Source organism: Cetorhinus maximus, chromosome 1, assembly GCF_964194155.1.
Source record: "Cetorhinus maximus chromosome 1, sCetMax3.hap1.1, whole genome shotgun sequence".
NCBI classification, from domain to species: domain Eukaryota; kingdom Metazoa; phylum Chordata; class Chondrichthyes; order Lamniformes; family Cetorhinidae; genus Cetorhinus; species Cetorhinus maximus.
In genome coordinates, this window is record NC_135879.1 from 210,532,230 (window position 1) to 210,559,478 (window position 27,249).

At 42.0% G+C, this 27,249-nt stretch overlaps 1 protein-coding gene across 1 annotated transcript in view; it reads right to left on the reverse strand.

Moving 5' to 3' along the window:
- Positions 1 to 27,010, reverse strand: part of LOC144686794 (mitogen-activated protein kinase 4-like) — a 69,769-nt gene extending 42,759 nt beyond the window's left edge. Inside the window, exon 1 of the mRNA XM_078552507.1 lies at positions 26,465 to 27,010. Coding sequence (XP_078408633.1) covers positions 26,465 to 27,010 — 546 coding nt within the window. The remainder of the gene's footprint in view (positions 1 to 26,464) is intronic.
- Positions 27,011 to 27,249: the final 239 nt, after the last annotated feature.

Consider the following 27,249-nt stretch of genomic DNA (forward strand, 5'->3'; position numbering starts at 1 on the left):
CCAGGTGTTTTTGTTTTTGTTTTGGATTTCCAGCATCCGCAGTTTTTTGCTTTTTTCTTATTTTTATACTCCATTCCCTTTGAAGTAAAGGCCAACATTCCATTTGCCTTCCTTATTACCAGTTGAACTTGTATGTTAGCTTTTTGGGATTCATGCACAAGGACTCCCAAATCCCTCTGTGCTGCAGTCTTTCTCCATTTAAATAATATTTACCTCCTCTATTCTTCCTGCCAAAGTGCATAACCTCATATTTTCCCACATTATATTCCATCTGCCAAGTTTTTGCCCACTCACTTAACCTGTCTATATCCCTCTGTAGACTCCTTGTCATCCTCACCACTTGCCATCCCACCTATTTTTGTGTCATCCACAAACTTGGTGATAGTGCATTCACTTCCCTCATCTAAGTCATTAATATATATTGTAAATAATTGAGGCCCCAACACTGATCCCCGTGTCACTCTACTAGTTACACTTTGCCATCTCGAAAATGCCCCCTTATCCCAACTATCTGTCTTCTATTAGTTAGCCAATCCTCTAGCCATGCTAATATACTGCTCCCAACACCATGGGCTTTTATCTTATTAAGTAACCTTATGCACGGTACCTTATCAAATGTCTTTTGGAAATCCAAATATATTATATCTACTAGTTCCTCTTTGTCTATCCTGCTTGTTGCCTCCTTAAAGAATTTTAATACATTTGTTAGGCATGATTTCCACTTCATGAAGCCATGCTGACTCTGCTTGGTTAGATTATGTATTTCTAAATGCTCTGCTATTACATCCTTTATAATAGACTTCAACGTTTTCCCAATGACCATTTAAGCCTATTGTTATTTTTTATTGCCTCCCTCCCTTTTCGAATAAGGGTGTTACATTGGCTGTTCTCCAATCCTCTGGGACTTTTCCAGAATCTAAGGATTCTTGGAAGATCACTACCAGTGCCTCTACTATCTCTGTAGCTACTTCCTTTAATATACCAGGATGCAACCCATCAGGTCCAGGGGACTTATGGGCCTTTAGCCCCATTAATTTCCCTAGTACTTTTTCTCCAGTGATAGTTATTGTTTATTTATTTTCTCCCTCCCCCCGCCCTTTTGCCCTTTGATTATTTAGTATTTTTGGAATGCTATTAGTATCTTCTACTGAAGCAAAGTATTTATTCAATTCCTCTGCCATTTTCTGGATCCCCATTATTATTTCCCCAGCCTCATTCTCTAAGGGGCCTATGTTCACTTTGGCCTCTCTCTTCCTTTTTATACATTTAAAGAAGCTCTTACTGCCCATTTTTAAACTACTTGCTAGTTTACCCTCAAAGTTTATTTTCTCCCTCTTTATTATCTTTTTGGTCATCTTTTGTTGGTTTTTAAAACTTTCCCAATCCTCTGGCTTACCACTAATCTTTGACACATTGTATGTTTTTTCTTTCAATTTGATACCATCCTTAACTCCCTTGGTTAACCATGGTTGGTTTATCCCCTTCCTTGAATCCTTCTTCCTCACTGGGATATATCTTTTTTGAGAGTCATGAACTATTTTCTTAAACATCTGCCAATGTTCGTCAACCGTCTTTTTGCTAAACTGCTTTCCCAGTCCACTCCAGCCAACTCCGCCCTCATTCTATTGTAATTACTCTTATTTAAGTTTAGCACAGTTGTTTCCAACACAAGTTTCTCATTCTCAAACTGAATGCTAAATTCTACCATATTATGGTCATTGTTTCCTAGGGGATCCTTTATTCTGAGGTCATTTATTAAACCTGCCTCATTACACATTACCAGATCCAAAATAGCCTGATACCTGGTTGGATTCACAACATATTGTTCTCAGAAACTGTCCCGAATACACTCTATGAATTCTTGCTCATGTTGACCTCTGCCAATTTAATTTTCCCAATCTGTATGAAGATTAAAGTCACCCATGATTAAGGTATTGCCTTTATTTGAGTAAGATTGCCAATTTAATCCCAAATTAGAGATTTGCAGCCACTAGGACCTTGACAGTCAGTTGCGAGGATGCTTTAATATTTTAAGTGGCATTTATGCAATGATATATATTATGTTTCCAATTGTGTGACTGTGTTACTACAGATGCCTGATATAATTCTATCCAAAGTTATCTTATGACAATGCCCCTTTAATTGAACATCTTTCAAAGTAGAAAGACCTAATAAACATGCATAAAGATAATTACTTTGATTGTAAAACATTCCTTCAAACCCCTCCCCTCAATGTTCTCATTTCTTGAGTTTGTGCAATTACTGATGAGATCTGATTAGGTCGGGTTATTGCACTTGAACTACACTGGAGCTAGATAGCTGCTACTTGCTTGAACCAGTTTTCTCTAAAAGTGCAGCCTTGACGACTGTGTCACATTTTTCTGCAAAACAGTACAATAAAAATCAGTTACTGATAAAGTAAGAACTCCTTTGTTATTCTGACTGTAAAAGAATCTAAAGCACTATTCATGTTTTAAAAGTAATACTCCAAAGCCAAAAAAAATTGATAACAGCAATTGTGTGAGAAAAGAAGGAATTAACAATACATAGACATCTCCTAAAGGAGATGTATAGTAGAAAATTAAATCTTTGAAATTTAGCAACGTTCTTGTGAGAGACAGGTATTGGCAAAATGAACAAAATGACAGCTGGTCCACACTGCAGTATTTTCTGTTATGTTCCTCATCCACTTTTGGCCTTTCTCCAGTGCATTAATGTCAGCTCACATCCTGTCATGATATATGCCCTCTCTCATTCTCTCCTTTTCACTCACTTGCCTGACATGATCTCCTCCAATCAAAGTTAATTGGAGCTCTGCTGCAAGCTGTGATGGATCTGTTTAAACACGAGGGCCAATTTACCCAATCACCAAATGACCTTGCGACCACAGCACATATTTGCCCTTCCGCATTGGTAGAGTGGGCAGCTGACCTTTCTGGATTTGACAAGAATAACTTATTAACATAATTATAATATAGTCCCTGCATGTTTACCACATGAACAAAGCTATAGAGCAGCAGATGGGTGGATTGGGAGGAGGGGTGGAATTTGGTCTCTTAAAGAGTTGTTGTTCATTTATGTTTTTTATGCTTTTGTTCTAATCCACTGTACCTGAATTATTCAGCCAAAGGACAGTATTATTAGTTGCTTGGAAACCAGGGATACCCCTTTGCAATAATGGTTGATGATCCCCCTCTGCAGCCAACAGATACAATGAAGCACCAGCAGTTACATACATCTTGATTCAAGTACTGGGATAGGTCCATGGTAGCCTTGCAGTACATGAGTGTCCTGAATGATTCTGGCGTGTCACATTCTTCACAAGTCTGCATTCAAGAAAGCTTTGATCCTCCCAGCTGCAGTTGATTAAGAGAAAGAAGGAAGAAGGCCCTCCATCTTCGGGACAAGAGTTATCCATGGATGAGAGGGGATGTCATCTTGCTGGCAGCAAGAGAGGCAGGAAGTCATCAGAAACTGCTTCTACTAGATTATAGACAGTATATCACCAGAAGCCATTGTTCAATGGATGACCCCACTGCTTATTATAATTCACCAAACCAATAAATCATAGAACTTCTCAGGAAAAGGAAATTATAGTCATGATCATCAAATAAAAGACATTTAGAGGCTTCAAAATAAAGGTGCACAAGCAAACTAAAATACATTTTCTTTTGAAAAAAAAAACAAATATTGTTTGTCTTATTTCTATTTATCAAACTTCTTATCAAAATTCCATTCTGGCCCAAGGTGCCTTTCTGGCCTTATTGCCTTACTGGGGCTAGAAAGTGGGATGTAATCTTTTTTTCAGGATTCTACCCATGATACCCAAAATTCAGGGAGGATGGGACACAGGTGGGATCTTCTTCTCACCAACCTCTACATCATGAGGTGTATCTGGGAGAGCTCCTGGGAGTGTTGCCCAGCACACCATCCACAGGCATCAGTGGAATGCTCCTAGCTAAGAGCAGTGTGGGGTATCAGGAAAACCATTTGCAGCCAAAGGCATTGATTCAGTTAAGAAAATCCCCATATAACTCCATTGGGAGCAGAAGAAAAAAATGTCACCTTTTTGTTGGCTCCTTCCCAGGCCTCCCTTCCAACCTGATTTTCAGAGCAATAGTAGGATTACATGTGTATTGCACCCTTGCAGGCACTTGCAGCCTGCCCAAACTATGCATATATTTACATTTCCAGGATCACAGCATTGTTATGCCACAGAAGGAGACCATTTGGCCCATCGTTCTGCACTGGCTCTCCAAATGAGCATTATGACTTGGTGCCATTCTCCTGCTTTTTCCCCGTAACCCTATTTAAATAATCATCTAATGCCCTCTTGAATGCCTCAATTGAACCTGCCTCCACCACACTTCCAGGCAGTGCATTCCAGACTCGAACCACTCGCTGTGTGAAAAAGATTTTTCTCACATTACATTTGCTTCTTTTGCAAATCACTTTAAATCTGTGCCCACTCATTCTCAATCCTTTTCTAAGTGGGGACAGTTTCTCCATATCTGCTCTGTCCAGCCCCCTCATGATTTTGAACACCTCAATCAAACCTCCTCTTAGCCTCCTCCAAGGAGAACAGTCCCAATCTCTCCAATCTATCTTCATAACTCAAGTTTCTCATCCCTGGAACCATTCTTGTAAACCTCTTCTGCACTCTCTCCAATGTGTTCACACCTTTCCTGTAGTGTGGCACCCAGAACTGTACACAATACTCCAGCTGAGGTCCAACTAGTGTCTTATATAAGCTCAGCATAACTTCCCTGCTCTTGAGTACTATGCCCCTATTAATAAAGCCCAGATTCTGTATGCTTTAACTGCTCTCTCCACCTGGCCTGCCACCTTCAATGATCTATGCATATGTACACCCAGCTCCCTCTGCTCCTGCATACCCTTGAGAATTGTACTCGTTACTTTATATTGCCTCTTCATGTTCTTCCTACCCCAAAATGCAAAACCTCACCCTTCCAGACATTGAACTTTATCTGCTACCTATCTGCCCACTCCACCAACTTGCCTGTGTCCTTTACTGTCCTCCTCACAGCTTACAATGCTTCCAAGTTTCATTTCATCCGCAAACTTTGAAATTGTCTCCTGCACACCAAGATCTAGATCATTAATATATATCAGGGAAAGCAAGGGTCCCAGTACCAGCCCCTGGATTTGGGACATATCATGCATTGTGGTTGGGAGTACAACTCTGCTGTATTTCCATGAGTGGAGCAGGGCTCCTGCAATTTCAGTACTACCATAACTACCCTTTATGACCATATTCCTGTTTACACTGCTCCAAACCCACCATGCATAACAAAAAATTGGGGTGAGGTTGGGGCAAGTTCATATGTGAAGGTGAAAATTCTGCCCCTCAACGCATTCAACGGCAGAAGAGAAAAGCCGCCCCTTGTCTCTTTCAGATCTTCCTAACCCCTCCACCTAAGCATTATTTATTCATTAATTTCTCATTTTCTTTTTCCTACTTTTCAATCTTTGTGGTGTCCCACTTGCTGGGACGTATCCCTTCACCTAGGTTTTCAATAATAAATAACCTCAAGAAACATTGATCCCAAAATGCTATTTTTTTCAAAACCATTTTAACCATTGGCAACTGACCAACTGGAAAGAGAATTTGGATTCTCCTATAAATGACATATAATTTGATAAGCATATTAAAATGCATAAAACTGGGCTAAGTATCACTCGGTTGAAATTTTGGACTTTGATACCTTGCGTTATCAAACTAGGGTAGGTTGATAAATGATAGACTTGACCTTCAGTCTCATTCTTCAGTAGTAGAGTCCATTCTCATTTTAGCAATAAGACATGCACCCAAACAAATTATTGCTAAGCAGGTATTGCATCAGTGCTACACTTTTAAAACTAGTTAAACAACTACAGCATATAATAATTGCTAGAAAAAAAACATCATTTGTACATAATGGAAACTTTTGGAGACTGGTATAAGGCTTTGTACCTGAAGTGGCACCGCATATTTGAGCATCAACGTGCAATATAAAAGGAGTGTCAAAATGCGGCTTTGAATTTCCCATAACACTGATCTCCCAATCCCTGCTGCATCACCGTGGAAGAGAAATACTGGGGAATAATTGCCCTTGGCTCCTTTGGAGAAGCCAATTACGAGTTGTTTGGCTAGAGAGCTACGTACCATTTGCCTTCTCGCATCCTCGATGCCAGTTGAGTGGACTGCAGAGAAAGACCCTTATTCTTCAGATATGAAATGACATGTATGCTTCCAGCCTTGAAAGCCTGGGAGATTAGCTTGAACTATTGTTGCTGTTAGAAATGCTTTGACTGCTATAAATACCTTCTCAAGTTCAGTGACAATGTTATTCCCACAACTGGAAAGAGCATCTTATTTTTATGGGAGTTGACTCATATTGCTTTCTGTCTACTCAACATGATGGGAAACCAGGAATGTGATAATATCATGCCCTTGTGATCATATTTTTTACATGAATGCTTCTTTGAAAGGATGAGGTCTGATACAAGTCAATAGGCTGCTTTATTTCACAGCGAAAATATAGAATACTGTCAAACTCATTTAATTCAAACTGTACAACAATTCTCCATGTAATGATACTAAATAAAGAACATGCCACACACACACCTACATGGACATCTAGCATTATATTTACAAACTAATTGGACGATTTCAATGTACAATAATTCCTAGAAAAAAACAACAGCCGGAATCTTCTGGAGGCGATGGGGGTTTCAGCCACTGGCTGGAAAGCCAGAGAGAGCTCCACGTCATCTCTTTCTGGGAAGGCCCATCACATCTTGTTCCACTCAGCTACTTGACAGCCAGTGGCAGGACTTTCCCCAGGGTCAAGGACCCCAGGGGTGCAAGTCCCACCCGCTGAAAGCTGCCAGCCTCTACTGAACGGCAGCGCCACCTGGGAGGTGGTGGCTGCTGCTGGCACAACGCCCACACAAGGTGAGTGATGGCGGGAGGAGGATTGGGGGTGGGTGGGTGGGGGTGGTAGCGGGTGCTGGCAGTGCAGGTTTCCCTGTTATGTTCCCTGCATGGCAAAACCCCCTGCCTGCCACTGGGTTAATACCAGCTATGGCGGTGGGGTGAGGCCCTTTAAGGCTGACCACGGGCCTCCCCACCTAGGATTTAATTGGGGTGGACCCTGGCAGGCGGCAGGGTCCCCATCTTCCACCCTAAATGCTCCCTGTGCCACCAAACTTGCCATGGGGAAGGGCACAAGTTTCTGCCCATGTGCCTTTTAACTGTTCCTCCAGGATCCCTGACTTTCTGAATCTTGCCAAACATAAGAACATAAGAAATAGGTCCAGAAGTAGCCCCAAACGGCCCCTAGAAAATGGTCCATGTTCTATACATGGTCCATCTCCAACACTTCAATTCCCTTCCTTGACCTCTCTGTCTCAATTTCTGGTGATAGACTGTCTACCAATATTCATTACAAGCCCCACCGACACCCACAGCTACCTCGACTACAGCTCCTCACACCCCGCTTCCTGTAAGGACTCCATCCCATTCTCTCAGTTCCTTCGCCTCCGTCGCATCTGTTCCGATGATGCCACTTTCCAAAACGGCGCTTCTGACATGCCTTCCTTTCTCCTTAACCAAGGTTTCCCCACAACTGTGGTTGACAGGGCCCTCAGCCATGTCTGACTTATCTCCCACACCTCTGACTCACACCATCCCCTTCCACCCAGAACCATGATAGGGTCCCCCTTGTCCTCACATTTCACCCCACCAGCCTCCACATTCAAAGGTTCATTTTCTGCCATTTCTGCCAACTCCAGCATGATGCCGCCACCAAACACATCTTCCCTTCACCCCCGCCAACGTCAGCATTCCATAGGGACCATTCCCTCCGGCACACTCTGGTCCACTCCTCCATCATCCCCAATGCCTCATCCCCTTCCCACAGCACCTTCCCATGCAATCGCAGAAGGTGCAACATCTGCCCCTTTACCTCCTCCCTCCTCACTGTCCAAGGGCCCATACACTCTTTTCAGGTGAAGCACCGCTTCACTTGCACCCCCTTCAATTTGGTCTATTGCATCCGCTGCTCCCAATGTGGTCTCCTCTATATCGGGGAGACCAAACGCAGACTGGGTGACAGCTTTGCTGAACACCTCAGGTCTGTCCGCAAGTATGACCCAGACCTTCCGGTCGCTTGCCATTTCAACACACCACCCTGCTCTCATGCCCACATGTCTGTCCTTGGCCTGCTGCAATGTTCCAGTGAAGCTCAACGCAAACTGGAGGAACAGCACCTCATCTTCTGATTAGGTACTTTACAGCCTTCCGGACTTAACATTGAGTTCAACAACTTCAGACCATGAACTTTCTCCTCCATCCTCACCCCTTTTTTTAATCCACTTTTTTCTACCTTCATTTTTATTTTTTATCCATGTTAATTTAAATTTTTATTCATTTATCCATGGTTTTATCCCCTTTTTTATCCCCCCTTCTAACCCATTTTCTATCTTTTTCTTTCCCCACCACTGCCCCCTCCCCCCCACCCCATCCCCTACAGGACCATCTGTCACTTGTTCCATGTTGTTCTTTCGCACAATGCTATCCTTGTTCTGCTATTATCACATTTCGCTTTCTTTCCTTTATGCCACTATCAGCACCTTTTTTAGCACTAACCACTACCATTAACACTCCCTTTGTCCTTTAGTTCATGACAGCTTTGTCAATCCCTCCTTTGTCCCCACCTGTCACTGGCCTTCTATCCAGCTCCACCTGCCCCATCCCTCTTAAACAGTGTAAATTTCATCACATTTCAACTTCCATTTCCAAAAATGGACAAAAGCACCCAACTCAAAAGGGGGGGTGAGAGTGACTGCCCTTGACATCAAGGCAGCATTTGACTGAGTGTGGTATCAAAGAGCCTTGGCAAAACTGAAGTCAATGTGGCTTCTCTGTAGCTCTGAAGAAGGGTCATATGGACTCGAAACGTTAACTCTGTTTCTCTCTCCACAGATGCTGCTAGACCTGCTGGGTTTTTACAGCATTTTCTGTTTTTGGCCCTTAGAACTTGCTCTGCTATGCAATAAGCTCATGGCTAATCTCTTGATTACCTTAATGTCTAAAAATCTATCTATCTCAGACTTGAATATACTCGATAACTGAGCATTCAGAGACCTCCTTTCATTCTTCTAAACTTCAGAAAATATAAGTCCAATTTACTTAGCTTCTCATCATAGGACAACCCTCTCATTTTAGGGACTAATCTAGTGAAATTTCGCCATACTGTCTCCAATGCAAATATAGCCTTTCTTATATGTGGAGGGAAAACCTGTGGGGAAAACTCCAGGTGTGGTTTCACAAAATCCCTCTACAATTTAGCAAGACATCTTTATTCTTGACTCCCATCTCCTTGGAAAAAAGGCCTTCCTAATTGCTTGGTGTGCTGTACCTGCATGCTCACCTTTTGTGCTCCTTGTACAAGTATACTGAAGTCTCCCGCCATTTAAAAGCTCCACACCATTTAAAAATGTTCTGTTTTCCAATTCTTACTACCAAAGTGAATAACCTCACTTACCCACATTATACTCCATCTGCCACCTTGTTGTCCATATATTAACCTGTCCATATCTCTTCGCAGCCTCTTTGTGTCCTCATAGATTACATTCCCATCTACCTTTATATCATCAGCAAACTCGGATACATTACTCTCGGTCTCTTCGTCTAAGTCATTAACACGGATTGTAAATAGCTGAGGCCCTGACACTAATTTTTGTGGCTGTCCACTAGTTTTAGCCTGCTAATTTGAAAGTGCCCTTTATCCCTCCTCTCTGCTTCCTGTCTATTAACCAATCCTCTATTCATGCTAATATTTTACCCCCAATTCCAGGAACCCTTATCTTGCCTATTAACCTTTTGTGCGACACCCTGTCAAATGCCTTTTTCAAAATCCAGTTATACTACATCTACTGGTTCCCCTTTAGTTGCCCTACAGGTTACATCCTCACAAAACTTGAATAAATTTGTCAAACACGATTTGATTTTCATAAAGTCACGTTGACTTTATCTGATCGCATTATGATTTTCTAAGTGCATTGTTGAGACTTCCTTAATAATAGATTCCAACATTTTCTTGTTGACTGACATCAGACAAGCTAGCCTGTAATTCCATGTTTTCTTTCTCCCTCCTTTCTTGAATAGCAATGTTATATTTGCAATAATCTGGGACTGTTCTAGAATATAAAGAATTTTGGAAAATCATAACCGGCGCATCCACTATCTGTGCAGCTATCTCTTTTAGAACCCCAAGATATAGGCCATTAGTTCTTGGGGAATTTGCCAACTTTTAGTCCCTTAAGTTTCTCTAATACTTTTTCTCTGCTGATGTTAATTACTATAACTTCCTCACTTTTATTAACCCCTTGGTTACTCTCTGCTTCTGCTATGGAATTTGTGTATTCTACTGTGAAGACAAACAATAAATATTTGTTTAATGTCTTTGCCATTTCTTCATTCCTCATGATAATTTCTCCGTGCTAGCCTCTAATCTCCAGTTGGTCTCACTGATGGGTTAGTCACTGGTTGGAGCTTTGGTTATTTTGCGTTTAACTGGGCACCTAATTGCTGCAAAGCCCTGATTTGAATGTATTCATGAAGCCCTTTACTGTCACTGATGAGAGCCTCAGCTGATTAGAGAAATGGTACGACTAATATGGCAGCTGGTTAGCAGGAATGTAGCAGGACCATGACAGTAAATACTTCACAACAATTTTAATGACCCAATCCGTGATAGATGCGCATAAAATTGACCAACGAATGTTTGAATTGAGAGTAGAGCTCCCTTTTTAAAATATGTTTTTTTCTTTTGCTTCTTCACACTCTTCCCTTTGGAAAACAGCATGAGGTAGTGGAAGGACTCACAAACTGATTGAAGCTCTGACAGGCTGTCATAGTGCGAAACTTCTCCAGCCAACGTGGTGAGTCTCAGTTTATCTGATAAGGACGAAATCACTTACACCCATCAGATTTTCTTTTTATTCATTCATGGGATGTGGGCATCACAGGCTAGGCCAGAATTTATTGCCCATCCCTAACTGCCCTTAAGAAAGTGGCGGTGAGCTGCCTTCTTGAACCGCTGCAGTCCATGCGGTGTAGATACACCCACAGTGCTGTTAGGGAGTTCCCTAACAAGGGAATGTAACAAGATGCAAGTATCCCGCTGAATGTCAAAGTAGTCTCAGTCTCAGTTTTGTGATACTCTCTAGAACTGTGCTCAAACCCTGCACCTTCAACTTACAGGTGAGAATGCAACAATTAAGTTATAAATAGAATGTTAAATTAATTAAAACAAGACAAAAATTAAATGCAAAATGACCAAACAGCATGCACCAAATGAAATACAAATGGAAGTGTCAATGTTACGCCTCACACAGATTCCCTGTGCAACTAAACACAGCTTCACGTGAAACACCAAGAAGTGAGTTACCAAATGTCAATTCCTTCCTTACCAATGATGTTGCATCACAGGGTTAATCCACTGATGATGGAGCTAAGGGAAGGCCACTTCATGGCCCCTCCACTGCCCATCAGACATGCATACTCATCAATGGGTAGAAAATCTTCCCTTATATTATAAATGTGGCCCACTAAGGATAGGCAATTTTACTTTGAGATCTTATCCCTATCTTATATCATAGGCACACAAAGCAGTTCCTTTACTGGCATCATTACACAAATCATATTAGGTATTGCTGATAGCTCCCTCTGTAAGTTAAAAGTGAAAGTGATGTGTAATGCTGGCTCTAAGATACTTAGTTAGCAAAAACTTCATTTGACATTAGTTCTCAGTGATATTTGTTTGGTACAGTTAGTCATATGAATAATTTACTATTAACTGGAGAACAGGCAGGATCTCATTTAAATCTCTTTGACCTGTGAAGCTTCTCATACAGTACAATTCATTCCACTCAAGTGAATAAAAAATAAGTAGATATTTCTGTGCTCTTCACTTTCAGCAGGTCATACAGTGCACTGCGTTGATTCAATCTGTCCTCTTCTGTTTCACATCTTTACATAGGTGCTATACTGAATGATTTATAAAGCCATTGTATAGTATTGCAGGACACAGCGTGAATTCCTATTACATCCAAAGCCCTGATGAGAAATTACAATGCTGTGGCACACAGAATACTCTCTTCAAACTTCAGTCAAGTTTTATTGCAATCCCTGCTTTTTTGCCCCTTTGGTGGAGGTTACTGTTTGTGTATTGTGAGATGTTTCACCTACACAAATAAGGAATGCACAGATTTAATCATTATTATTTTATTTGCTATAATATGAACACAAAGAAGTGAGGAAAGAGGAGAAACCAGTCAGTCTATCACGTTGTGTGTGATGGTTTGTGAAAGATTAACATAATGGATCATAGGATCATGGATTACGGTGGGAGTTTTTAAATTAGACAGCTGATCAATACTGTGACAGTGTGGATTACCTGCTCATTACAGAGGACATTCAATATTCATCCCATTGAAAACAAAGAAATGAAAATTGAATAAGTGTTTTGATATTAGGCAAACAGTTCTATCAAATCATCACCCAGGTGGCGAAGTTGAAAATGGCCCCAGTGATCATTTTTATTCTTTCATGGGATGTAGGCATCACTGGCCAGGCCAGAATTTATTGCCCATGGCTAATTACCCTTGAGAAGGTGGTGGAGAACCACCTTCTTGAACCACTGCAGTCCATGTGGTGTAGGTACACCCACAGTGCTGTTAGAAAGGGAGTTCCAAGATTTTGACACAGCGACAGTGAAGGAACAGCGATATATTTCCAAGTCAGGATAGTGAGTGGCTTGGAGGGGAACTTGCAGATGGCAGTGTTCCCATTTATCTTCTGCCCTTGTCCTTCTAAGTGGTAGTGGTCATGGGTTTGGAAGGTGCTGTTGTAGGAACCTCAGTGAATTTCTGCAGTGCAACTTGTAGATGGTACACACTGCTGCTACTGTGCAGCGGTGGTGGAGGAGGGAGCGAATGTTTGTGGATGGGTTGCGAATCAGGCAGGCTGCTTTGTCCTGGATGGTGTCGAGATTTGTGAGTGCTGTTGGAGCTGAACTCATCCAGGTAAGTGGAGAGTATTTCATCACACTCCTGACTTGTGTCTTTTAGATAGTGGACAGGCTTTGGGGAGTCAGGTGGTGAGTTACTTGCTACTGAATATCCAGCCTCTAACCTGGGCTTATAGTCACAGTATTTACATGGCTGGTCTAGTTCAGTTTCCTTTTTTTAAATTCATTCACAGAAGGTGGGCTTTGCTGGCTGGGCCAGCATTTGTTGCCCATCTCTAGTTGCCTTTGAGAAGGTGGTGGTGAGCTGCCTTCTTGGACTACTGCAGTCCATGTGGTGTAGGTACACCCAGAGTGCTATTAGGAAGGGAGTTCCAGGATTTTGACCCAGCGACAGTGAAGGAACGGCAATATATTTCCAAGTCAGGATAGTGAGTGCCTTGGAGGAGAACTTCCAGGTGGTGGTGTTCCCATCTATCTGCTGCCCTTGTCATTCTGCATGGTAGTGGTCATGGGTTTGGAAGGTGGTGTCTAAGGAGCCTTGGTGAATTCCTGCATTGAATCTTGTAGATGGTACACACTGCTGCTACTGTGCAGCAGTGGTGGAGGAGGGAGTGAATGTTTGTGGATGGGTTGCCAATCAGGCAGGCTGCTTTGCTCTGGACGGTGTCAAGCTTCTTGAGTGTTCTGGGGGCTGCACTCACCCAGGCTAGTGGAGAGTATTCCATCACGCTTCTGACTTGTGCCTGTAGATGGTGGACAGACTTTGGGGAGTCAGGTGGTGAGTTACTCGTCACACAATTCCTAATCTCTGGCCTACTCTTGAAGCTATGGTATTTATATGGCTAGTCCAGTTCAGTTTCTGGTCAATGGTAACCCCCAGGATGTTGATAGTGTGAAATTCAGCAATGGTAGTGCCTTTAAATGTCAAGGGTAGATGGTTATATTCTCTCTTGTATGAGATGGTCATTGCCTGGTACTTGTGTGGTGCAAATGTTACTCGCCACTTATCAGCCCAAGCCTGAATGTTGTGCAGGTCTTGCTGCTTATGGACATGGACTGTTTCAGTATCTGAGGCATCGCAGATGGTGCTAAAGGAGGGAAGGTCATTGATGAAGCAGTTCAAGGTGGCTGGGCCTAGGACACTACCCTGAGGAACTTCTGAAGTGATGTGCTGGGACAGAGATGATTGTCCACCAACAACCACAACCATCTTCCTTTGTGCTAGACTCCAACTAGTGGAATATATTCCCCTGCTTCCCATTGACTTCAGTTTTGCAAGGGCTCCATGATGCCACACTCAGTCAAACGCTGACTTGATGTTAAGGGTAGTCACTCTCACCTTCCCTCCCGAATTCAGCTCTTTTGTCCATGTTTGGACCAAGGTAATGAGGTCAGGAGCTGAATGGCCCTGACAGAACAAACTGAACATCAGTGAGCAGGTTATTGCTGAGTAAGTACTGCTTGATAGCACTGCTGGCAACACCTTCCATCATTTTTCTGATGATCGAGATTAATCTGATAGGGCGGTAATTGGCCAAGTTGGATTTGTCCTGCTTTTTGCGGATCCATTAGGTTAATCTCCCACAGACTGTGCTCATTCTGTCCTATCCTGAACTCCACTTAAGCCAGGATAAAGTAAGCCTCAAGTTAACTGTAAATTGTATCTAAGGCAGTGTTTATACTAAACAGATTTTTGGCTCATCTTCCCTTCATCTGTGAGCCTTGACAGACTTACCAAAACTATTCTGAGTTTTTAGGCAATTTTCTAAGAAACCAGATGTAGGCTTTTAAAAATTGAAAATGCATGGCAGATCATTCAGCATCAGAAACCTACCTTTGTTCTTTTAGATGCTGATGATAAAAGAATGAGTGATTTATAAAGCTCCGCATCACATTTCTCAGGGTGTCTCAAAGCATTTGAAATATAATTCATTACCTTTGACGTGGAGCCATTCTAGTTACAGAGGAAAACAGAGCAGTCACCTTGCACCCAACAAAATCCACAAGGAGCAACGAGGAGACTAAGCAATTAATGTAGTTTTTTTGGTTGAACTTGAGGGATTATCCAGGATTCCTTGCTCCTCTTCAAATGGTGCTATGTAATCTTTAAATCCAGGTCATAAAAGAAGCTTCAGTTAAAATAATATCCCAACAGAAGAATGGGAGTTCAAACAATGCAGCACTCCCTTGGTACTGCCATGAGGTGTCAGTTCAGACCACATACTCAGGTACTGGAATGGGCCTTTAAACTCAAGCTACAGCTGAGAATACCGTTAGCTTTGTCAATGGCTGGATTTTGCAGTCTGTGGCGCAGTGGTGGCTCTTACCACTGACATCAAATGAATCCCCTCATGAACCTACCATGATCCCGTTGGCAGGAATTTCAGCTGCCTTGAGGGAGGATTTCCTCTCGGCATGGGTTGCAACAACGCTCAGCAGCGCAGGCTGGAGTGGGCAAAAATAGCAGGCAGTTTTGGGTGTGTCCCTGCACAACAAAAGCTTTATAAAGTAAGCTCTGCAGCAAATAAGGTATTGGAAAAATCACAGTTTTATTAAACATATTTGGTTTTACAAAATTGAAAATGTAAGGATCTTTTTCAAAATTAAAAAATTTAAAAAGTATAATAACATGATCAGATAAACCATTTTAAAAAGTGACATTGAAAAGTCTGATCAGTCATTCTAAAAAGCTGTTGGCCCAAATCTCCTGGTCTCTGGATAGTTGGAGACCGGATATACCCCACAAGATACGCTAGGGTACCCTTCGGAAGTCCCAACGCAATGACTCAGTGGGAATTGCCTAGGAAATTTGACACTCCAACTCCTCACCCTGACCACCCAACTACCCCAACCCCCCCCACAATCTGACCTGACTAGCTACCAAACCCCGACTCCCCTCCGACCCTGACTCCCCCCCCAATTACCCCTGGCCCAACCTGGCCCAACCTCACTACCATTACCGCCCTATCCCCTTACCCACTTACCTTACCCATCCAACCTCCTAACCCACTTACCTTACCCACCCTACCCCTTACTCATTCTACCCTCTCACCCACCTTACCCACCCCAACCCCTTACACACTTACCTTCTCTCTGTAGTTTTTCAATTTTTGGACATTTAAACTCTTTATTTACAGAACACAGCAGCTATAGTGCCATAAAAAGAGGACCTGGTTTCTGCGCGGATTCTCTCCGAGAATTCCTGCGCTCAGTCAGTTCTGCAGGATCCTTCATCAGAAGGCCACCCTGAAGAATCGGAGGAAGGTAAGTGTGTATCTTTTTTTTGTCTGCTCAGGTTTGGAAATAGGGGTTCCGACCCTGAATGGAAGATTCAGGCCATTGATTTTACTTTATCCCGAGCTTTATCAGATTTTTAAAAGTGAAAAATCAATCCATTTTAACTTTTAAAATGGTGTGGGCCACTTCATTAAGTATCCTTGAATTGAGAGGCAGCCCCTTATGCCTGGAAATACAGTTGTAAAACTATAAAGTGCAATTAAGTCGGAGGTAATGGGCAATTAGCTAAAATTCGCACTGGTGCCATGCGTACCGTTTGAAGTAGCCAACACTTGGCAATTGCTTAGTTGGCCCACCACAATTTTCACTAAAGTGCATGATCTGGAAGTTGCGGGGCCTGTAGTGCTACAGGCACCATAAAATTTTGCCCAAAAGTTAAGTTCCTCACTTACTTGAGGTTTTCTTTATTCACTGTTTCCCTTTTTATATGTTTTATTTCTACTTGCTCTTACCTATATCAGATTTTCTCTGTTTCATTTCTCACAGGCACAGATGACTTTCTGAATTGAATTGACTTGTTGATGCAGTTGAATAGAGACAGTGCACAGAATGCAATGATGCATTCCAGATGCATTACTATGTTCCACCATTTTAACTAGCCTGAAATGATGGTTGGAAATGCCATACGTCCTAGAGCAGCAAGGCTTGAATTTAAATAGAGATCTCGTGTCCCCATAGCATCATCAGGATTTATACCTCACTTGCAGAATTCCTGGTCCAAGCAAGAAAAATATTTGTTGTCAAATCTCTTTTTTTCCACTCAGCATTTTTAAAATTTATTCTTTCAGGAGCCACCATTTGTTGCACATTCCTAATTGCCCTAAATTAAATGGCTTGCTAGGGCTATTTCAGAGAGGAGTTAAAAATCAACCACATTGCTGTGGGTCTGGAGTCACATCTAGGCCAGACCAGGTAAGGATGGCAGATTTCCTTCCCTAAAGGGCATTTATGAACCAGATCGGTTTTTACAACAATCAACAATGGTTTCATGGTCACCATTACTGAGGCCAGCTTTTCTTTTTAATTGAATTTAAATTCCACCAGCTGCCATGGTGGGATTTGAGCCCTTATCCTACAAATGCAAAAGAGTTGTGCTAAATATTTATAAAGTAGTGATTAGGCCCCAACTGGAGTATTGTGGCCAGTTCCAGGTATTACACTTTAGAAAGGATATCAAGGCCTTGAAGAAGAGGCTTACTAGAATGGTAACAAGGATGTGGGACTTAGGTTATGAGGAGAGACTAGAGAAACTGTGAATGTTCCACTTAAAGCAGAGAATGTTAAGGAAAGACTTGATAGGGGTGTTCAAAATCATTAAGCATTTTGAACAGGTAAATAAGGAGAAACTGTTTCCTGTGGGCAGCAGAGTCAGTAATAAAAGGCACTAATTTAAGGTAATTGGCAAAAATCAGTCTGATGAGTCACATTATTAAGATCCTTCTTCGAGTACTGATGAATAGGTGCAAGAGCAAGATAAAGCCAGAAATTTCAGCTCTTCAATGTGGTTTTATAGAAGATGGAGGAATGAGAAATGCTATCTTTATGGTAAGCATGCTATCAGAAACAGCCATAGAGATGAAAAAAAGATGTATTCATGTGTTTTATTGATTATAGCATGGTATTTCATAAGGTTGAACATGAAGAACTGATGAGCATCTCTTGACCTTGATGGCAAAGGAGTTGAGGGAGAGAGGAGTGGGTCTGAGACTAAGTTTTTAAACTTAAATAAGGGCAATTATGAGGGCGTGATAGCTGAGATGGCTAAAGTGAATTGGTAAATTAGGTTAAGGGATAGGTCAATAGAGATGTAATGGCTAATATTTAAGAGGATATTTCAGAATACGCAGAATAGATACATTCCAATGAGTAAGAAAAAGTCCAAGGGACGGACACACCATCCATGGTTAACTAGAAAGGTTAAAGATAGTATCAAACTTGAAGAAAAATCATATAATTGTGCAAAGATAGGTGGAAAGCCAGAAGACTGGACAGAATATAAGGAACAGCAAAGAATGACTAAAAGGCTAATAAGGAGGGAAAAATTAGAGTATGAGAGAAAGCTAGCCAGAAATATAAAAACAGATAGTAAGAGCTTTGGGTGTAAGAGTTTTGGGTGTGTCCCTGCACAACAAAGAGATAGTAGATAGATAATATATATTTAAAAGAAAAGAGTTAACAAAGTGAGTGTTGGTCCTATAGAAAGTGAGTCCGGAGAATTGATAATGGAAAACGAGGAGATGGCAAATTAATTGAACGGGTATTTTGCATCAGTTTTCGCTACAGAGGCTACAAGTAAAATCCCAGAAGCAGCTATAAACCAGGAAATGGAAGTGGGGAAGGAAGTCAGGAAAATTATAGTCAACAGAGAAGTGGTACTGAGTAAATGATTGGAGCTGCAGGCTGACAAGAGCCCGGGTCCTGATGGACATGTGCTGTGGATAAAGGGGAACTGATGGATGTACTATATTTAGATTTCCAGAAGGCATTTGATAAAGTGCAGAAAATAAAAGCTCATGGTATAGGGGATTACCGTATTGGCTGGCAAACAGGAAGCAGATAGTAGGCATAAATGGGTCTTTTTCAGGTTGGCAAGATGTAACGAGTGGCGTGCTACAGGGATCAGTGCTGGGACCTCAACTGTTTACAATTTATATAAATGACTTGGATGAAGGGATGGTTGTAAAATTTTCTGATGACACAAAGATAGGTGGGAAAGTAAGTTGTAAAGAGGACATAATGAGGCTACAAACTGATTTAGGTAGGCTAAGTGAGTGGCAAAGATCTGACAGATGGAGTTTAATGCGGGAAAATGTGAAATTGTCCATTTTGGAAGGAAGAATAAAAGAGAAGCATATGATCTAAATGGTAAGAGATTTCAGAGCTCTGAGGTGCAGAGGGATCTGGATATCCTAGCGCATAAATTATAAAAGGCTAGAATTCAAGTACAGCAAGTAATTAGAAAAGCTAAAAGAATGTTATCATTTATTGCAAGGGGAATTGAATACAAAAGTAGGGAGGTTATGCTCCAGTTGTACAGGGCATTGGTGAGACCATATTTGGAATACTGTATACAGGGTTCAAGTAAGGTTCAACTGCGCAGGGCAAAGTGGGCAAAAATGGCAGACAGTTTTGGGTGTGTCCCTGCACAACAAAAGCTTCATAAAGTAAGCTCTGCAGCAAAAAGGCATTGGAAAATCACATTAAAAAGTATTAGAAAATCAGTTTTATTAAACATATTTGGTTTTACAAAATTGAAAATGTAAAGATCTTTTTCAAAATTAAATATTTTTAAAAGTATAATAATTTGGTCAGATAAACTATTTTAAAAAGTGATCCTTGAAAAGTCTGATCAATCATTCTAAAAGGTTATTGGCCCAAATCTTCTGGTCTCTGGATAGTTGGAGGCTGGATGTATCCCTGTACCCCACCCGCCCCCCCACCCCAAGATAGGCGACTGAACCCTTTGGAAGTCCCAATGCAATGACTCAGTAGGAATTGCCTAGGACGTCTGACACTCCAACCCCTCACCCTGACCACCCAACTACCCCCTCACCCTTGTCCTAGGCCTCTGGATTACTAGTCCAGTGACATTATCACTACACCACCATCTCCCTATAATAAATACACTGCCAAAATACACCAAGGGGATCAAATTTATGTAAAGAAATAGAGTTCTGTTGCTAAAATAAACAAAAAAAAGATGGTGGCGTAATGGTAATGTCATTGGACCAGTAAGCCAATGACCCAGGCTAATACTCTGTGGACACAGGTTCAAAACTCACCATGGCAGTTGGTGGAATTTAAATTCAATTAATAAAAATCTGGAATGGAAAAGGCTGAGCCATGAAACTATCACCAATTGTCATAAAAACCCATTTGGCAATTAGGGATGGGCAACAAACACTGATCTTGCAAGTGATGCCCACATCCCAGGAACAAATGAAAAAAAACTATATAAAGATTTGCCAATTTACAAACATTCAAATGTGATATTCTTGGGAGAACAGTTATGCTTTATTCCAATTTCCTAATGGCACATGTGAAACAATTACACAATTTACAGTAATGCCAAGCCAGTTCAGCTTTACACCAATATGAAATCTGTCATATAACTTCAGTGCAAAATCACTCAAAGTTAAACTTAACAGGCTGGATTTTATGGCCCCCCTCGCTGGGTGTGTTTTTGGCAGGGTGACATGTAGCATATGAAGGGTGGCTAGCCCACCATCTTCCCGCCCAACGCTGACCCAATCCCCATAAAATGGTAGGCGGCCAGGCACGAAAATCTGGAGCCCACCTGCCATTTTGAAAGAAATAACTAATAGCAATTTCAACTTGTTAACAAGCCAAATTGACCCAAATATTACACTGCCCATACCATAGTACCATTGGCGTGGGCAGATGGGTGGGAGTGAGAAGGCCATTTTTAAACCAACTTTGTGGAAAAGGTGGGAAGGGAGGCACATTATTCAGGGATGCCATGTGCGCATCAGGGCTACAGCTCCAAGATGTGACCCCCGCCTTTGTTCCTCTCCGCCTGGCCTTCAAATTCCACCACACACCCCCCGCCCCACCACGCCCCTTGCCCCCCTCCCTAGGCAACCTCCATCCCTTCCCATCCAAAACCCAGGATTTACCTGGGTCCAGATGCCAAGGCTGTCTTCATTCCGGGGCCTACTTGCAATTCCAGCAGGGCCCACTACTCAGTTCTGGAGCTATTGGGACTGTTAGAGCTACCAGTTAATCTGGTTAGCTGGCAGCTCTCGAGGGCAGGACTTCCTCCCAGTGAGGGGCAGAAGTCCCATTCTCTGCTCGTTTAGCCTGTCAGCAGCGCAATATTACCCCCAACTCCCGCTGTGAAATTCAGCTCAAACAAACAGTATGTTATCCTTCTAGGATGGGAATCTTGTGCCACTTTAGCTTCGCACTATAATAAGTTTGAAATAAGCTTTTTATAAAAAATTGGAACTTTGTAAATGCTATTTTTCATCAACGTCATCTTATATTTATATTGCATTTTTACATAGGATTACAAACGTTATATGGCACAGAAACAGGCCATTCGGCCCAACCAGTCCATGCTGATGTTTATGCTCCACTCAAGTCTCCTCCCATCTTTTCCCATCTAAATCTACCATGGTAACCATCTATTCTCTTCTCTCTCAAATGCTCGTCTAGCTTCCCCTTAAATGCATCTATATTATTCACTTCAACCGTTCCCTACGGCAGTGACTTCCATATTCTTACCACTCATTAAGTTTCTTCTGAATTCCCTATTGGATTTCTTGGTCATTATCTTATATTGACGGCTTCTCGTTATGCTCTTCCCCACAAGAGGAAACATTCTTTCTGTATCCATTCTATCAAAACCTTTCATCATTTTAAAGACCTCTATTAGGCCACCTGTCAACTTTCTTTTTTCCAGAGAGAAGAGACACCGAGCCTGTCAATCCTTTGCTGATATGTAAACCCATGCATTTCTAGTATGATCCCTGTACATCTTCTCTGCAGTCTCTCTTGTGCCTCAATATCCTTTTTATATGGCGACCAGAACTACATGCAGTACTGCTAAGTGTGATCTAATAAAGGTTCGATACAAGTTTAGCATTAACTTCCCTACTTTACAATTCTATCCCTCTAGAAATAAAGCCTAGTTCTTAGTTTCCTTTTCTTATGGCCTTGCTAACAAAGAACAAAGAACAAAGAAAAGTACAGCACAGGAACAGGCCCTTCGGCCCTCCAAGCCTGTGCCGATCATATTGCTGTCAAACTAAAACATTTTGCACTTCCGGGGTCCGTATCCCTCTATTCCCATCCTATTCATGTATTTGTCAAGCTGCCTCTTAAACACCACTATCGTACCTGCTTCCACCACCTCCTCTGGCAGCGAATTCCAGACACTCACTACCCTCTGCTTAAAAAACTTGCCCCGCACATCTCCTCTATAGTTTTCTCCTCTCATCTTAAATCTATGTCCCCTAGTTATTGACTCTGCCACCCTGGGAAAAAGCTTCTGACTATCTACTCTATCCATGCCACTCATAATTTTGTAAATTTCTATCAAGTCGCCCCTCAATCTCCGTCGCTCTAGTGAGAACAATCCGAGTTTCTCCAACTCTCCTCATAGCTAATAACCTTCAGACCAGGCAGCATCCTGGTAAACCTCCTCTGCACCCTCTCCAACGCCTCCATATCCTTCTGGTAATGTGGCGACCAGAATTGCACGCAATATTCCAAGTGTGGCCTAACCAAGGTTCTATACAGCCTATGGCACAACTGATGTATTTCTACTCCAAAATCCCTTTGGTGCTCTACTCCACCTAGGCTCACACCTTCTAAGTAATAAGTGACCTCCCTACTCTTCCTACAAAAATGTATTACCTCATATTTATTTGTGTCAAACTCCATTTGCCAATTATTTGGCTTTTTCTGCAAGCAACATAATAAAACTGCTCAAAGTCCTTCCCATTGGAAAAAGGCAGACCAAATGGTAGAGGATTTAGCAGAGTTGGTTGAAGGTAGTGAAAGGAAAGACTCTGAGATAGTTTTAAAAGACAGAAAGGGAAGAGGTGATGCAATGAGGATCAAGTTCTTCAAGGCTGCATTTGCTGCCCAGGCCGTGCATGCGCAGTTGTATGCGCAGCTGCCATATTTATAGGGGGCAATGTGCAGCAAGGTACATGCGCGGCCATCATTCCACCATCTTTACAGGGGGCGATGTGCAACATGAGCCCAGTTTATTTATTTTCAAGAACTATGTATCATATATCAAAATAAATCGGCTGCCAGTATTTTGTAAAATCATATCAATAGCAGGAGCAAGAGTTAGGGTGGGCTAAGAAAATGGAGGGATTTATTAATAAGGACAAGAACTTTGAATTTATTAGCTTAGAAACGGGGCCAGTGGAGGTCAGTGAGGAAAGAAGCAAGATTTACTGTGAGTTGGGGTGTGGTTGTCGCTGTTTCAGACAAGTTGCAGTTTCTGTAAGGAGCAGCTCAGAGACCAGTGAAGGGAGTGTTTTAGAAGACAAGTCTTGAGGTAATAAAAGCAGGCAAACTTTTGATGGTGGAAAGATCAAGGATGGATGAAGATAGATAATGTTGCAGGTGTGAAAGTATGTGAAAGTATGCTGTCTTGGTGATGGATAGATTATGAGGTTTAAAGCTCAGTTCAGGGTGAAATAGAACATTGAGGTTCAGTTTGAGCATAGTAGCTGGCAAGGAAGATTCAGTCATGACCAAGAGAATCTATTTTTGGCAGGAACTGAATAAGATGGCTTCAGTTTCCCAATATTCAATGGGAAGAAGATCTGGCTAATTGACATTAGATAGGTAGTCTGATAGCACAGACATGGTTGTGGAATTGAGGCCGGCAGTGAAGGTTAAAATGGATCCTTGGGCAATGCAGAGTTGGCTGTGGGGTGGGAGAATTAATGATTATTAGAAATATGAAGACCCCACAGGAATAAACAGAAGCTGACGCAGAATGACCGTAGATCAGAGATAGTGATGATGGAAGCAGCAATTGATCATAGAAAACAGGTCAGTGAGGGATATCATACTATGATTGCAGTCACAGAGGACTTAATTATTGACTTTTACTAAGGTATTCTTGACAGGACAGGAACCAGATTGTAAGGATTCTAAGAGGGAATCTGGAGGCACTGCTACAGGGCAGTATGGCAACAACATGCTCATGTACCTTGGGGAAGGAAGCCAGGTTAGATTTAGTGTTGATAGCTGGTAAAGGGTATAGCAATTGAAAGTGAGATGTTTGGAAGGGCTGTGGCGGCGGTGGTGGGAGAAGGTGGGGTGTGGGGAGGGGGCGGGGGGCTGCGGTGTTGATGGAAGCATTTTTCAAGCATACCTGAGCAAAGGGACCAATTTATATATCAGCAAGTTCTGGGGCAAAGAAATAGTTCCACATTCAGAAGCTTAATGCTGCCACAGACTCGTGTATTTTGTTGGTTCTTGTTTAACATAAAAATCTAAGCAGTATTTGGACAGAGATAAACAGAGCTCTAAGTATATATGTGCTGGCTCTGGTTTAGTTAGCCAGGAAGGTAAGTGAAGTGAGCGGTATAATTCAAGTTTGCTGGTACTTTGCTACATCCTTTGGGGTATCTTGTTACCTTAAAGGCACTAAATAAATGCAAGTTGTTGTGTCACTCGAAACAGGTAATAGTCTCAAACAGTAACTCCACTATAAGTGTGGCCTTAGGTTCTGAAAATGTTTCATTTGCAATTGTAAGTAACTCATAAAAAGAACATGCTGTTGCTTTATATTAGTAAGGCAAGGTTAGTTAAAGCGCCAGGAGATCATACCCTATTTGGTTCAACACATGTTGAAGTAAATTTAGTCACCAGTGTAAGTGAGCTATGACTCAATGAGTTGACCTGCAGCTGACCTACACTTTCACTGTAAAAGCTTGGTGTGTTTAAAAGAAAAGTTCCCTAAATAAAAACTATTCCCTGTCCCCAGTATTCTCAGGGTTCTCTCCTGAAACTGCTAATTGTGCAGGGTATAGCCCCATTTCTCTAACCTCATCCAAGTGACTACTGTTCAAATCTGAGCCTAAATATTCTGAGGTTGAAATTTCTGTGGTACGTATGAACATACGAATTAGGAGCAGGAGTAGGCCATTCGACCCCTCGAGCCTGCTCCGCCATTCAACAAGATCATGGCTGATCTGATTTTAACCTCAATCCCACATTCTTGCTACCCCGATAACCCTTCACCTCCTCACGTATCAAGAATCTATCTACTTCTGCCTTAAAAATATTTAAAGACTCTGCTTCCAACACCTTTTGAGGAAGAGAGTTCCAAAGATTCACGACACTCTGAGAGAAAAAAATTCTCCTCATCTTTGTCTAAGATGGACGACCCCTTACTTTTAAACAGTGACCCGTAGGTCTAGATTCTCCCACAAGAGGAGACATCCTCTCCACATCCCACCCTGTCAAAATGCCTCAGGATCTTACATATGGGGGGGCTGTGTAATTTGATCAGATCTTCCACAGACCAGGTGATGACAGATTCCCTTTCTGAAAGGACATTAGGGAATCTGCTGAGTTTTTACTACATTGACATAGCTTCACAATCACTTTTACCCATATTTCTTATTAGCTATTTATTTATAGATTTCTTTTACTGTCATTGACTCCAAGCCTCTGGATTACATTCCAGTGACATAACCACTACGGTACTGTACCACCTCATTTAAGAACCTTCGGAAACCCTGATTGGTATGGAGATGCTTCTCATCCAGTGTCTGCAACCAGCTTTTGGGACATGTCTGGGGTGTTCTTGGGCTATCCCAGAAATCACAACCAGTATATCTACCTTCATTCCAAACATAGATGGTGACTGCTGACTGCCGTCACGCATTCCATACTGTGTTTTAGGAGCAAAGATAATCACAACACCACACTTTGTTTCCCCATGGAACGAAACACTTAATACTTTTTTAATCTGAGGTGAGGTAAAGATCTCTAGATTCCTTCCAAGCAGCAGCAAGGTACCACAGTAATTTTTTGACATTTCTTCTGCAGTCCTGGGTCACCCTCCCTGATTATTAAAATGACTCTATGCCTGAGATGTGGAACGTGGTCAGCATCCTCAGTGGTTGACAGCCATGTATCTTATTCCTTCAGCATATCTGCTGGTGGAACAGGAGACCTGGAATTTTAGGCCCTGTATATCAGTGGATTATTTGATTATGGACAATATCGTACAGCCCTTTCACACTGAAGGACTGCAGGCCCATTAGCTTCCTCCATCAGATTGGACCTTTAGTGGAAACAAGCCCAACTTTAGAATCTACAATTTAGCCTTTAAGGCAGCGAAGCTTGTCTCACTTATATTTAGGCAGGGTGCTAGTCCTATGCATTTTGCTATAAGCTGTCTGCAGAAACAATTTGTTCAGCACACCTACTGAGACCTACTGCTGCCCAGTGCTTTTGAGGTTAAAAGCAAGAAGTTCATGCACAAATGCTTTCTTCTGCCTCTCTGCAAGCAGGTATAAAAGATTCTGTCGTTTTCTATCCCAATAAATTGAACTTGGCAGCTAATAGTGCTTTATATCAGTGCTAGATTAAGCCAATGGGTTTTAATGTAGCTCACTTACTTTGTGTGAATAATGTGGGTCCACAATCCTCGCCAATCCAAAGTCACCAATTTTCAACACAAGGTCTTCGGTGTTGATAAAGATATTGGCTGGCTTTAGATCTCTGTGTAGTATGTTAGCTGAGTGGATATACTTGAGTCCTCTAAGTAGCTGGTACATAAAAAGCTTAGCGTGTTCCTCTGAGAAGGGCCCCTGCTCCAAAAGACGAGCAAGGTCTGTGTCCATGTGTTCTTGGACTATGTACACCACGCTTAGCCTACAGACGTCCCGAGGTATATCACTTCCTTTGGGACCGAGAACCTCAAAAACCTTTACGATGTTGTCATGATCTAATCGACGGATGATTTTGATCTCTCGGAGAGCATGCTTGATACTTCGAGAGTCGCTAATAGTGATTTTCTTCACTGCAACCTTACGGTAGCTTTGGCTGTCTATTGCCGCAAATACCAATCCATTGGCACCATATCCCAAAGGTTTCAACTCGATGTAACGGACACCTAGATCAAACCCGTGGACGTGGTTGATGCAGTCAAACTTTTCTGCCATTGTCCTAGTCAATTAATGTCTCAAGGTGGTGGTTAATCTTTTTTCTCATCCAGAAGCCTTTAGAAATATTTGAATCCTTTTTTTCCAAAGATTGATATAATGTTAAATGGAAGAGCTCCTTTCAGTGTTTTGCTGAAAAGCTTATCTTTCAGTTGGCATGCCCTCAGTCGACACGTTCTATGGATGTTGCGTACCTGCATGGATTTCCAAGAAGCTGAACAGTAACTCAGGCAGACATG